Genomic DNA, 13841 nt, shown 5'->3' on the forward strand with positions numbered 1-13841 from the left:
CCCATTTTACAGATGAGGTAACTGCAGCACAGAGAAGTTAAGTGACTGGCCCAAAGTCACACACCTGAGAATTGGCGGAGCCGGCATTTGAACCCATGACCTCTGACTCCAAAGCCCAGGCTCTTTCCACTGAGCCACGCTGCTTCTCTACGAGGTTCTGCTCATAGTCACACAGCTCCACTGGGCAGAACACGTGAGGAGGATGGGCAGCACAGGATTCCCCAACACAGCCGCACGCGCAAGCCGGTAGGCAGAAGAAGCGGGAGACGATAAATACGCAGCGAACAATCCAAAGACCCAGAAACACTCAATCTCCAACATGGAGCCGCCGCAGAGGGTAGTGGGGTGATATAGCAGGGGTCAGTGGGATGACCCACAGAAGTCGGGCCAGTCTAGACTACCTCCTAGGGCCCCACAAAGCTTCAGGCGCCAGGAGGAAGGCTGGAATCAGAGACGGGCCACGTACATGGAGCGACCATCATCCACTCTTCTGTGCCTACCATCGGTCGGCCACAATAAAGGTTTGGAAGGAGGCAGAGATTCGGGCAGCCAGGCTCCCTTCCACTCACCAACACGGATAATTGTGACCTCCTCCTAACAGAGGAACACACTTTGAACTCTGGTCAGGAATGACGTGGAGCCAATTGGATCAATCAGTGCTATTTATCTCTAGACTGTATGCTTGTTGTGAGGAATGAATGTGTCCACCAACTCTGTTGTGTGGTACTCTCCCAAGCACTTAGTACCATCAGTCGGTGGTATTTATCGAGTGCTTACTATGTGCAGAGCGCTAAGCTAAGCGCTTGGGAGAGTACAATACAGCAGAATTAGCAGACACGTTCCCTGCCCATAACGAACAGCACAGTGCTCTGAACATAAGTGCTCAATAAATACCATTGATTGATTATTGAGCACTTACTCTGTGCAGAGCACTGTACTGATTGCTTGGGAGAGTACAAGAGTTGGTACACACAATCCCTGCTCACAACCAGCTTACAGTCTAGAGGGGGAGACAGATATTAATATAAATAAATAAGGATAAGTGCTGTGGGGCTGAAGGTGGAGTGAATATCGAGGGCCCAAAGGGTACAGATGTAAGTGCCTAGATCAATCGTATTTATTGAGCGCTTACTGTGTGCAGAGCACTGTACTAAGCACTTGGGAAGTACAAGTTGGCAACATATAGAGACAGTCCCTACCCAACAGTGGGCTCACAGTCTAAAAATGATACAGAAGGGAGAGGGAAAAAGGGAAAGAGGACTTAAATGGAGGAGATGTGACCTTAATAGGACTTTGTAGGTGGGGAGAGTGGTGATCTGGCATAAATGGAAGGGAAGGGAATTCCAGGTCAGAGGGAGGATGTAAGAAGGGGGTTGGCCGCAAGATAGACGAGATGGGGTACAGTAGGTTGGTGTCAGAGGAGCAAAGCATGCGGAGTGGGCTGTAGTAGAACAGTGAGCTAAGGCAAGTTGGGGGGCGAGTGATTGAGGACTTTACAGCTGATGGTCAGGAGTTTCTGCTTGATGCTGAGGTAGATGGGCAGCGACTGGGGGCTTTTGAGGAGTGGGAAGACATGGACCGAAAGATTTTTTTGGAAAAAATGATCTGGGCAGCAGAGTGAAGTAAGGACTGGAGTGGGGAGAGAGAGGGGGCAGGGAGGTCAGCAAGAAGGCAGATGCAGTGATCAAGGTGGGATAGGATAAGTGCTTGGATCAGCATATCAGCAATTGGGATAGAGACGAAAGAGTGGATTTTAGCGATATGTGTGGGTAGGGAACAGATCTACCAACTCTGTGCTACCTACTCTCCCAAGTGCTTAGTACTGTGCTCTGCACACACTAAGTGCTCAGTAAATACCAATGATGATGATGAGACAGAACTGATTGATAGGATTTGGTGACAGATGGACTATCTGGGCTGTACGAGAACTATGAGTTGAGGATAACGCCAAGGTTATGGGCTTGTGATAAGGCACTGTCATTACTCTTACTGGTTCCCCACATAACAGAACGTCTCTTAGGTTTGAAGTCACGAACATGGAAGCAATCTGATGGCGAATGGAGTATGGTCACGAACTAGCTGGTTTTCAAGCCCCAGCTCCAGTCACCCAGCACAATCAAAGAGAACAAAACCCCACTAAAGTAATTACACACGGGGAACTTTGGACTTAGTGAAACGTTCATCTGAGGTCCAGGAAGAGCAGCAAACATTAACTCGTTTCTGGTGTCGGCCAAGTGAGGAAGCTACGTGGTCACCCGGCGCTTTATTTTCCTGGCTCATGATCAGGCCGGTTTACAAGAGGTGTGAGTTGATGTGGGAGGGTTCGTTGTTCCTGCAGTGTTTGCATTTTTTGGTGCCGGACTGGAGAGGGGTGGGAGCTTAGTGGTTCTGGATCGGATAGGGGTGGGAGTTTACTATTGGGAAACAACAAAGACCAGGTGAAGTCAAATCTCAGTGACACTTGTTCACCCTCTGCGCATTTGCTCTCAATTAGTCCCTGGAAGGAGGACCTCGTAGCTCAGTGGAAAGAGCCCGGGCTTGGGAGTCAGAGGTCCTGGGTTCTAATCCCGGCTCCGCCGCTTGTCAGCTGGGTGACTTTGGGCAAGTCACTTCACTTCTCTGGAGAAGCAGCGTGGCTCAGTGGAAAGAGCCCAGGCTTTGGAGTCAGAGGTCATGGGTTCAAATCCTGGCTCCGCCTCTTGTCAGCTGGGTGACTTTGGGCAAGTCACTTCACTTCTCTGGGCCTCAGTTCCCTCATCTGTAAAATGGGGATGAAGACCGTGAACCTCCCGTGGGACTACCTGATCACCTTGTAACCTCCCCAGCGCTGAGAACAGTGCTTGGCACATAGTAAGCGCTTAATAAATGCCATCATTATTATTTTTTGGCCCACGTCATCCCCCGGGCCTGGAATGCCCTCCCTCTGCCCATCCGCCAAGCTAGCTCTCTTCCTCCCTTCAAGGCCCTATTGAGAACTCACCTCCTCCAGGAGGCCTTCCCACACTCAGCCCCTTCCTTCCTCTCCCCCTCGTCCCCCTTTCCCTCCCCATTTTACCTCCTGCCCTTCCCCACAGCACCTGTATATATGTATATGTTTGTACATATTTATTACTCTATTTATTATTTATTTTACTTGTACATATCTATTCTATTTATTTTATTTTGTTAGTATGTTTGGTTTTGTTCTCTGTCTCCCCCTTTTAGACTGTGAGCCCACTGTTGGGTAGGGACTGTCTCTATATGTTGCAAACTTGTACTTCCCAAGTGCTTAGTATAGTGCTCTGCACACAGTAAGCGCTCAAAAAATACGATTGATGCTGCTGCTGCTGATGATGATGGAAGCAGTGCAGGGCCGCATAAACGAAAGCCATGTTCCAAGAGGTCTTTGAAGATTTACACACCTCTCTTCACTCCACGTGGTCCTAACTGAATAATTCTTCCAAGATCGCCAATCAGTCAATCCGATGGCTGCGTAGCAGAATATCGAAAAATAAACCCATGAACCCCAAATAAGAGGAAGGAGCATGGCCTAGTGGAAAGAACATGGGCGTCAGAGGACCTGGGTTTTAATCCCAGCTTCGCCACCTGTCTGCTGTGTTACCTTAGTCATGTCAATTGATCAATCAATCAGTCGCACTTCCTTGGGAATATGATGTAACAGCGTGGGTAGGCAGCTTCCCTGCCACAACCAGCTTACAGAGTCACTTAATTTCTCTGTGCCTCAGTTACCCCAACTGTAAAATGGGGATTAAGGATGTGAGCCCCATTTGAGACACGAACTGTGCCCAACCTGATTTTTCTTGTATAATAATAATAATAATTGGCATTTGTTAAGCGCTTACTATGTGCAAAGCACTGTTCTAAGTGCTGGGAAGGATACAGGGTGATCAGGTGGTCCCATGTGGGGCTCACAGTCTTAATCCCCATTTTACAGATGTGGTAACTGAGGCCCAGAGAAGTTAAGTGACTTGCCCAAGATCACACAGCAGACATGTGGTGGAGTCGGAATTCGAACCCATGACCTCTGACTCCAAAGCCCGTGCTCTTTCCACTGAGCCACGCTGCTTCTCTAGTATCTTCCCGCAGAGCTTAGTACAGTGCCTGGCACATAGTAAGCACTTAAAAAATGCCTTTAAAAGAAAAAAAAACCAACAACTCGCAAGACTGAGCAGGAGAGCACTTTCCTGAGAAACAACAAAAGTAAAGAGCTTTTTCAAAGGAGGTCTTTTTCTCTCTCGCTAATCTAGAGAAAGGCCTACGAATTGGTTGAGCGTGATGAAACTGCAACTCATTCCAAGAGAGAGCTTTAATAGATCAAACAGTCAGGATCCTCTGTATTGCAGCCAAGTGCGTAATGTTGCAGCTTGAGAAACCGGTCGGTGCTGGGGGAAGGGTCTTCCTGCCTTTGGATTCCGAGTTAGGGCTGTGAGTTATAAATCAAAACATGGACTGCAGATTGCTTCTGGGAGATTTTCCCCCAAAGTCAAGAAACGGAGCAATGGATCCTTACTCTTTTACTATGCTGGGCCCCTCCCTTGTGCGGATAAAAAAAATCCACGTTCATGAGTGACTGGGATTTTCTCAGATTTCTACAAGATGGGGGAATCTTGGGGCCTACTGGAAAGTTGACGGGCCTGAGGGACAGAGGACCTGGGTCCTAATCCCGGCTCCACGACTTGCCTGCCGTGTGACCTCGGCACTTTGCTTCTCTGTGCCTCAGTCACCTCATCCGTAAAATGGGGATTAAGACTGTGAACCCCATGTGGGACATGGACTCTGTCCAACCTAATTATCTTGTTACTTATCTTATTATTCCAGTGCTTAGTGCAGTGCTTGGCACCTAGTAAGTATTTAACAAATACCATTAAAAAAAAAACCTCTGGCTGGTTTGTCCTCCGCAGAGGTATCCATCCCAATCACTGGTCCCCCTGTTTGGAAAGTACTGCTCACTTTCCTGAATCTGGAAGCAAGAGGTACTTTGGGAAGCCCCAGATGCCAACCACCATCTTGGGGAAGAGGAAGGAGGGGTATCAATAAATCAATCAGTGGTATTTGTTGAGCACTTACTGCATACAAAGCACTGCAATAAGCACCTAGGTGAGTAAAATACAATTGGCAGGTATGATTCCTACCCTCTAGATGCTTACAATCTATCGGGGAAGACAGACATTAAAATAAGTTACTGCAAGGTGATGCAGCAAAGTATAAGGGTATGTAGATAGGTGTTGCGAGGGAGGCAGCTGGGTGAATATCCAAGTGCTTGGGGGTGGGACCCAAGTGCATAGGCAATACAGAAAGATGAATAGGGTGGGGAGGTGAAAGATTAGCCATGGAAGGCTTCCTGGAGGAGATGAGGATTGAGTAGGGGTTTGACGATGGGAAGAGTGGTGCTCTGTTAGATACGAAGTGGGAGGGAGTTCCGGGCAGGAGGGAATACGTGAGCAAGGGGTTGACGGTGCGAGATGGAGGCCTGGTAAGTAGGCTGGGTTTAGAAGAACAGAGTGTATGAGCTAGATTGTAATAGGAGAGGAGCAAGGCTAGAAGTGTGAATCCGATCCTTTTTATACTCGCCATTCCTGGGATAAAAACATAATCTTTATAAGGCTCTGCCACTTGACCCTATCTGATGCAGAGGAAGCTAATCCTTAAGGCTCATAAAGAGCAACTTACTCTGCAGCCAATTTTTTCAAGACTCCCATTTCCAGATGCTGTTTTTTTGAAATCAGTCACTGGCCGAGACAGGAAAGTCTACTAATCCTTTCCATTTTACTTTCAGAATTCTTGAAACCGTTTCCAGTACTTTCAAGACAACCCACCCAAGGTGGAATATTTGCAGCTTTAGCAGAGCACGTGCCGTGCACTACACAAACTTCCCCCAGTGTAACAATCTGGGCAGATTGAATTGAGGTCAATAATTCAATAAAGATTGAATACCTGTTGTCCACTGTCCATCATCTCTGTAGAAGTCTGAACTGCATCCAAGTAGCCCTAGTAGTGATAATGACGGTATTTGTCAAGCGCTTACTATGTGTCAGGCACTGTTCTAAGCGCTAGTAGTGGCAGTCTTTTCCGAGCACCTACTGAAGACAGCAATGTCCCGTGCTAAGCATTTGGGAAGTATAGCCCTTTAACAGGTACCGGGCCGCTTCATCCCACACTTGGCTCTCACTCTCCAGGAATGTGCTCATTCAATATGCTGAGTCCTCTGGTCGATAAATTCTCAGGCTGACGGGCCAGACTTTTTGCTAAATCTTAATAGTGTGAACAATGTTAATCAGCAAATACCCCAAGTCATGAATGGAAACTCTCTGGCACGAGAATCGATGCTTACAAAGTAGTTAAGTACAGCGGCACGGTGTACGCTTTCAACACGACTTTATTTTTTTCCCCCGCATTCTTCCTTTTCGGGTCTTTTGATTAAAAAAAAAATGCACTGCCGAATATCCGAGGCCCTGGTGAACCATGAAACACGAAGCTGGTTCTCCCCAGCAGAATCAGGCCCAACTTCTGAGAACTCCAGAGGATCTTGAGTGGCTTGGGCAGGGACAGATGGGACTGGGGGACATGGAGGAGGAAGAGGAGAAGGTTGAAAAGGAGGAGAAGGGTGCAGAAGGTGAGGCTACAGACTTGTGGCCCGGGGTTCCCCGCAGCACGGGTTTCGAGGGCCCCTTCCAATAGTGCCTGTGGGCCACGAGATGACACATCGGCCCCCGGCGCCGGAGCCTCCCAACGTAAGCCGGGTGCACAGTAGACAGTTTTCTCTAGCGTAAAATCCCATGGGGAAGAGACAACTGCTCCAAAACAAAACCTTAGTTATGTCGGGTCGGTCCTCGGACCGGCAGCAAGCATCATTCAAGCCTCATACCACCGTTGTTGTTTCGCAAGAAAGCCACTCCGGATCCCTGGCGTGTGCAGAAGGCCGCATTAGCTTGAATAATCTCCAACCAGGTTTCTTTTGAAAAAAGCTATGAAAAGGAACATTTCCCACATGGCTTCCCCGGTCCTGAATGAATTGGGTTTGCTGCCCCAGCTATTTGAAAAGTCTGCTAATCTGCACTGGGCTTTCTAGTCATTAGTGGGAATTAAAGTTCTACTTGGAGTCCAGAGAATTCCATCTCTCTATGGGAATTATGCCCCAGAGCAACTTTTATTTCACGCTTTTCCAAGGCCATCGCTTGCCACATACAAACAGAAGATGCAAAAAGGCAGAAAAGCGATGAGCAGAGCTGAAGGCCAAGTCCACGGGAGGATTTCCTGGCTCCTCCGTGGCTCGGCATGCCTGAGAAGGGCTGCCTTCAAAAAGCAGCATTCCAGGGATAAACTATCTGGGGGTGGTTGGGGGCAGGGAAGGATGAGGATTTTAGGTTTGGGGCTGAAACTTCACAGTTTAAAAATGTGCGCAGTTCCATTTGCTAGCAACATTCTTGCCGGACACTAGTTCTTGAGGTTCTCTAATTCTGGTCCTCTGGCTTGGCAAGGAAGTGACCCGTTCAGACAAGCACAACTCTTAGAAGAGGGTAACGGGCATAACGCATGGTCTCTGCATTTAAACAAAATATTAAGATTTGTCTTCATCGGATTCACTGAGAAATCAGGTATTCCCCGGTTCTAGTTTAACTCGTTTTTACTGCTCCTGGGACTCCACCTAACAGCAGGGGCCTCATTTGTTTTTTCCACAGATTCCCTCAGCGGCTGCGACGGTACCGGGCACACAGACGGAGTTCAATAAATATTATTGCCACTGCCGCTGCTGGGTGAAACCCAGTGGACCATGAAGGGGCCTATCACGCGATTACGCAGATGAAATCTGATGTCAAAACTGTTCAGTGGGCACTCCGAGGGGAAGTGCACATTTATTTTTAAACGCGTGCCCGTCTTGTTTTTTCAGGTGGTGACCCTGAGGTGTGGATTTTAGAAAATAAACATTTCCAGTACTGGGAACCAAAGAGCAGGCAGACTCCAAAATGGTGGCCCTACTCCGTCCCAGGCCTTGGAGGGAATGCAGTTGGCGGGGCCCCCGCGGCAAACGCTAGCACTGCCGCCCCCCGGGACGGCTACAGCTGTTCCGCAGGGCTCGCCCCGAGGTGAGCCGAGTGCCGGCACGTTGCAGTGCAGGATGCCGGCTGCTGGGAAGGAGCTGAGGCCCAGGGGAGAGATAGGGAAGATGCTAGTCAGGGGCCGGGAACGCATCCGCTTATTCTCTCACACTGTACTCTCCCAAGCGCTTAGAACAGTGCTCTGCACATAGTAAGAGCTCAATAAATACTATTGACTGACTGAAGAACAGGTCCCGGTGCTCTTCTTGGGTCTGTTGAATCCCCACTGGCAAGTTCACAAATTGGGCTCCAGGGCAGCTCAGCGGAAACTTCTTTGCCTGTCTGACCATCAGTCCCACTGTGGAACAGCTCTTCCTTTAAGCCTGTTCTCTAGCTTCCTAAAGCCAGGTGAATCCTTCCGTGGCGAGGCCGGATGATGCGCCAATCCTTCTTCCCTCCCAAGGGCTCAACAGGAGGACCAAGAGGAAACGAAGACCCCCGGGGGCAGGGCTGCTCCGACATCACCACAACCTCACATGAAATGGCGCTTGGCCTGCCCGCCGATGTGGATTTTCTTGGAAGTGAGCAGTTGTGCCAACCCACTCAGAAACACCAGGAAGATGGTCATGCACATGACGATGACATAGTGGCTGATGCTGGAAGAAGGCAGAGAGAATCCTTGGCTCAGATCAGGTGGCAAGTGGGGCGGACAGGGGCTTGGCAAAACCCAATATGACCTCCTCCCCATGCCCGGCCTCCTACTCTCCGGGCATTGGAAGTCCAAACCCCACTGTGGGCAGGAGCCCAATCCATGGAGCCTAGGTCCTCCTGTCCCCAAATCCTCAAATCCTCAGCCTCCCTCAGGGCTGGGAGAAGACCGCAGGTGATGACACTTGGTAACACTGAGGACAACTTGAAAAGGAAAAAGTTGTCAACTGCCCCGGGACTGACGAGGATTCACACAGAGCGGCCCCAAAACATGATCTCTGTCGGAACATTTTCATTTGTTGTTCCGGATATGGTGTTTTGAAAGGTTTTTCACCGTTGGCAGTACACTCAGCGCCCCAGAACTCAGGGACTGAACTCCCGATGAACCCCATGCTAAGGACAACTTCCGCTATGGTCCACGTGCCTACGTGTACACACCTGCCCGCTTCTTCCGCCATCACATATGGTCTATCCAGACCGACACACGTGACAGGAAGAAAGTCCCTTAATTCTGCCATCATGTTCTAACTGAATGGGTAAGGATTAAGGCGGAACTGCACGTTCTTGAATTTTCCGAGTTTGAAATATTGAATTTTTCCAAGTCTCTCATTCCCCCTCATAGAGTACGTGCCTCGAAGCAAAGGCAATGTCTTATACATCTTCTGTGACTTTGCCAGGGCTTAGTTTAGTGCTTGCTAAAGGTGAGCAGTTAACAAATGTCAGGGATGACAATCTCTATCAAAGAGACATGGACCACATAACTTTCCTGAAAAAAAAAGTGTGTTTATGTGTGTGTATCTTTGTGAGTGTGTGAATACATGTGCACACACCCATTCAAAGCAAGACAATGTCACCGAGGACTCCACGCTCAGAAATTATTCAGAGCAACAACTCATGAATACAGACTACTAGAAGCTGAGAAAGGGCAGAGGATCACCATGCTTGATCACCATCACCATGCAGAGAAGCAGCGTGGCTCAGTGGAAAGAGCCCGGGCTTGGAGTCAGGGGTCAGGGGTTCAAATCCCAGCTCTGCCAATTGTCAGCTGTGTGACTTTGGGCAAGTCACTTAACTTCTCTGGGCCTATGTTACCTCATCTGTAAAATGGGGATTAAGACTGTGAATCCCCTGTGGGACAGCCTGATCACCTTGTAACCTCCCCAGCACTTACAACAGTGCTTTGCACATAGTAAGCACTTAATAAATGCCATTATTATTATTATTATTGCTGACAGGAAAATGTCCAAAATATAATAAAGCTTGGAAAACAGCTTCCCTTCTGCTGGTGCTCAAAACTGTCCCTTCCAGACTTGGGCAGAATTGCTACATTGCTTAAGCGATGTGTGAGCTGTGAGCCCACTTTTAGACTGTGAGCCCACTGTTGGGTAGGGACTGTCTCTATATGTTGCCAACTTGTACTTCCCAAGCACTTAGTACAGTGCTCTGCACACAGTAAGCGCTCAATAAATACGATTGATTGATTGATTGATTGAATCTGTCCCCCTTAAGCACTTTAATACTCATCCTGCCCCCAGCTCCAGCATTTATATACACTACTCCATCCCTTTCCCTATCTGAAACTGAATGTCTATCACAGCCCACTAGATTGCATGCTCCATGTGGGCAGGGATTGTGTTTACCAACTGTACTGTGGTGGACTCTCCCAAGTGCTTGGTACAGTGCTCAGCATCCAGTAAGCAGTCAATAAATGCCACTGACTGAGTGATGCTCCCTCTCTGGCCCTGTGGCCAGAGACCACAATCTGAGACCCAATCCTTGTGCCACCAACGATCTGCGGGAAGGGGCAGGCCGACCTCAGCCTTTAGGACAGCGAGCCACAAAACCAAAACCCTTAGATGAAATGCTTCTTTCTGAGTGATTATGAACAACAGTGTGGCCTAGTGGAAAAAGCACGGGCCCAGAAATCAGAGGATCTGGGCCCTACTCCTGGCTCTGCCACTTCCCTGCTTTGTGAGCTTGGGTAATCACTTAACTTTCCTGTGCCTCAGTTTCCTCAACTGTAAAAGGGTAGACTGTTAGCCCCATGTGGAACAGGGCCTGTGTCCAACCTGATTAATCTGTATCTACACCAGCACTTAGAACAGTGCTTGACACACAGAAAGTGCTTAATAATTACCACACCAAAAAAGAACAAAGCAAAGCAGAGAACAAAAGGACAGGGTGGCAGACACCCTGTAGCATCGATCCTTTCCAGATTGAAAAATACTATTCGCCCAAAGAGGAAGCCACTGCAGTGGTCAAAATACAAATCATCCTAGCCCATATCAACACAATCTAGCCAACAGGCTGAAGGACATAAGCACTTTCTCCTGCAATGCCAGTGGACAGACTGCTTGCAATAAAAATGTTTACAAAGGCATAACCATTCAAAGAAGGAAATAAAAACAGAATTCTCCAAGCACAAGGTCTAGAATTAGAAGAAATCTTTACATTGAATTCCACGTTTTTCCCAGTTTGTTTTTCACCCTTCACGTCTGGCTAGTCCTAGTTTTTACTGATCTAAGACTGCTGAGCAGCTGCACGGCTGTTGGGTTACAAAATGGAAATTCAAAGCAGGAGCAGGAAGGACTTAGAAAGCGTGCAAGCGAAGACGACTTAGACCAAATGAAATCCAACAAAAGGAGGAAGCCCAGTTGGTAAAAGGGTGGCGGAAAGAGCGGGCCCACGAGTTACGTAAGGAGGAGGGAGGGGAGCCATTCCCGGAGGAAACAGCTCGGACTCGGCCGGGGTACATGGGATTCTGGAGGGCGGCCAAAGGTGTGCCTGCCGCCGGGAAAGCAGCCCCACGACCAGCTGGGCCACGGCTGCCTTTGCCCAGGTTCCCGGCCTCGACCCCTCCTCCCAGTGCCAGCTTCATCCCTGGCACTGAAATCTCTCTGGGTTTCAGCGGGGCCCTTTTCAGGTGGAAGGGTTGGATGGGGGCTGATCAGGGAGGGGCTTAGCTTCAACAGCAGCAGGGGTCGCAGCCGCCCCCAGCGTCTAGGTGGAAAGGCAACTGGGGAGGGTGGCATGGGTCGATGGCCTTTCTGGGAGAAAATTCACCTTCAGGAAAAAGGAAAGTCCCTAAAGGACAATCCAAGGATTTTCTAATGGAGATCATGAACAAGGGGGGCTTGAATCTGGCCAAAGATCAAGGGCGGGCCACCTTAGGGACCCAGCATATCATACCTGGTCCCGATATCCAGCCAGCTTCCATAGTCCTTGACCAAGAAAAAAAAGTGCTGAAAAAGAAAAACCAAAATGCTCCGTTCAGAAATATGGTAACAGGTCGCGTCTAAGGCTATAAACAGCAATGTTTTGGAGTCACCGGCCATGGAGGTGTCTAATTCTTTAAGGGAAATGAGGGTGAGATCTTTCGGCCAATGCTGATTTGAACTGGGACAGCATGGCAGACTAGGAGCCGAAAATAGAATTCCTGCTCCATCAAGCCCCCACCCACCAAAAGGATGTTCATTGTTGAGCCGGCAATGGACGAGAACTAGCCCGTTTCAAAAGGCAGGCCCTTGAGGACTTGGGGGAGAAAGGCGTCCACCCGGCCGGGGGCCAACAAAAAGCATGGCCTTCTCCCCACTGGTTGATGACACCCCTGCCCGAGGTGGAGCATCGGATCTTGAGAAGAAGTCACCGGCCTGAAAGGGCCCGGGGATCCCCAAGAAGAGAACTGTGCCATCCACTCTCACGGACATGTCCAGACCTCAAAAGAGGTGTTCCCATGCGGCCCCTCCGACTAGTCAGGCAGTCAGTTAATCCGTCGTATTTACTGAGCGCTTACTGTGTGCAGAGCACTTTACAAAGCACAATATAACAGTCACACTGCTACCAGGTGAGGAGGTGATTCTCAAAAGGGGCCCCGAGTCCCTCAGGCTTATGAGAAGGGTCACCGGCAGAGTAGGTCACAGACACAATGAGGCAGTATTTCCTGAAAATCCTCAAGGATGATGTTCCTTAATGACTCCACTTCAGAGTTTCCTCTTATCAGGGTAGCTGCTTTCCAGGCTCGTGGCCCAGAGCAGAAAACCCAGGGAATCAAAGCTTTTGTCCTGAAGCAATCATGAAGGTGAACAAAATCTACTCAGGAGAGGGCTGTCTGCTGTATTGTGCCGGACAACGTGTAAGGTAGAAAGAGATCCTGGTCAACCTCTTTGCCTCACTGCATGTCCACTGCTGTTCTCTTAAGAAGGTGGCACAGTAGCCCCCCAGTGTCATTACTCGTGCCTCACCTTGGATACTGGTTCCAGGCAGATTAAGTGGCATCCTTTCCCTGTATTCTGGATCCATCGTGGCTGGAGGATCCCGCCATGAGAGGGCCTCCCACCCACCCCAGCCCAGTGGGGGAACGGTCCCACACCCGCCCTTTGGGAAGGCCCTGGGGCCGTGAAAAGCACCCTCAAGGCCCCAGACCAGTATACTTAGTAAGAACAGGTCATCCAAGTTCCTCGAACCAATTCTGGCAGTGTATAAAATGGCATTTTTCTGATTCAAGCAATTTTTAACCACCAACTAGCAGCTTTCCATACGGGGTTCTTTTCCGCTACTGTATACACACAAAGAACATAATTGTGCTCTCAAAATATCCTCAGTACAGAATGACTGCTTGCCTTCGCCACCTCATACAGAAAAGTCTTCCAAAACATTAGAATGCAAGCTCCACTTCCCTATTTGTCTTGTTCTCTACTCAGGCATTACAGAAAACATAGAAGAGACATGGCAGTTCTTTTGCATTCTGGTGAATTTAAACTAGTCCGTTCCTTTAATGCAGTGCCTCATATGTTCGATTTGAAATATGCTTTCAGTTTGACAGAGAAGACAGTCAAAATTTTAAGAAGCATTCATTGCATGGGGCCTGGTGAGAAAACAAGCTATTTTTAACATATACACCCATATACATATATGTCCCCCTCTCCACCGTCGTCCCCCTCTCCATCCCCTCCTTCTTACCTCCTTCCCTTCCCCACAGCACCTGTATATATGTATACATGTTTGTACATATTTATTACTCTATTTACTTATTTATTTATTTTATTTGTACATATCTATTCTATTTATTTTATTTTGTTAGTATGTTTGGTTTTGTTC

The 13841-nt window shown here is 48.7% G+C and overlaps 1 protein-coding gene across 3 annotated transcripts in view; it reads right to left on the reverse strand.

Moving 5' to 3' along the window:
* Positions 1-6241: 6241 nt before the first annotated feature.
* PIGN (phosphatidylinositol glycan anchor biosynthesis class N) overlaps positions 6242-13841 on the reverse strand; it is a 94893-nt gene continuing 87293 nt past the window's right edge. For all 3 annotated transcript variants that reach the window (XM_038770330.1, XM_038770331.1, XM_038770332.1), the window contains 2 exons: positions 11934-11986; positions 6242-8692 (listed from right to left, as the gene is read on the reverse strand). In XM_038770330.1, coding sequence (XP_038626258.1) covers positions 8569-8692; positions 11934-11986 — 177 coding nt within the window. In that variant the 3' untranslated portion in view covers positions 6242-8568. The remainder of the gene's footprint in view (positions 8693-11933; positions 11987-13841) is intronic.

The sequence above is a fragment of the Tachyglossus aculeatus genome, chromosome X3 (genome assembly GCF_015852505.1).
Source record: "Tachyglossus aculeatus isolate mTacAcu1 chromosome X3, mTacAcu1.pri, whole genome shotgun sequence".
NCBI classification, from domain to species: domain Eukaryota; kingdom Metazoa; phylum Chordata; class Mammalia; order Monotremata; family Tachyglossidae; genus Tachyglossus; species Tachyglossus aculeatus.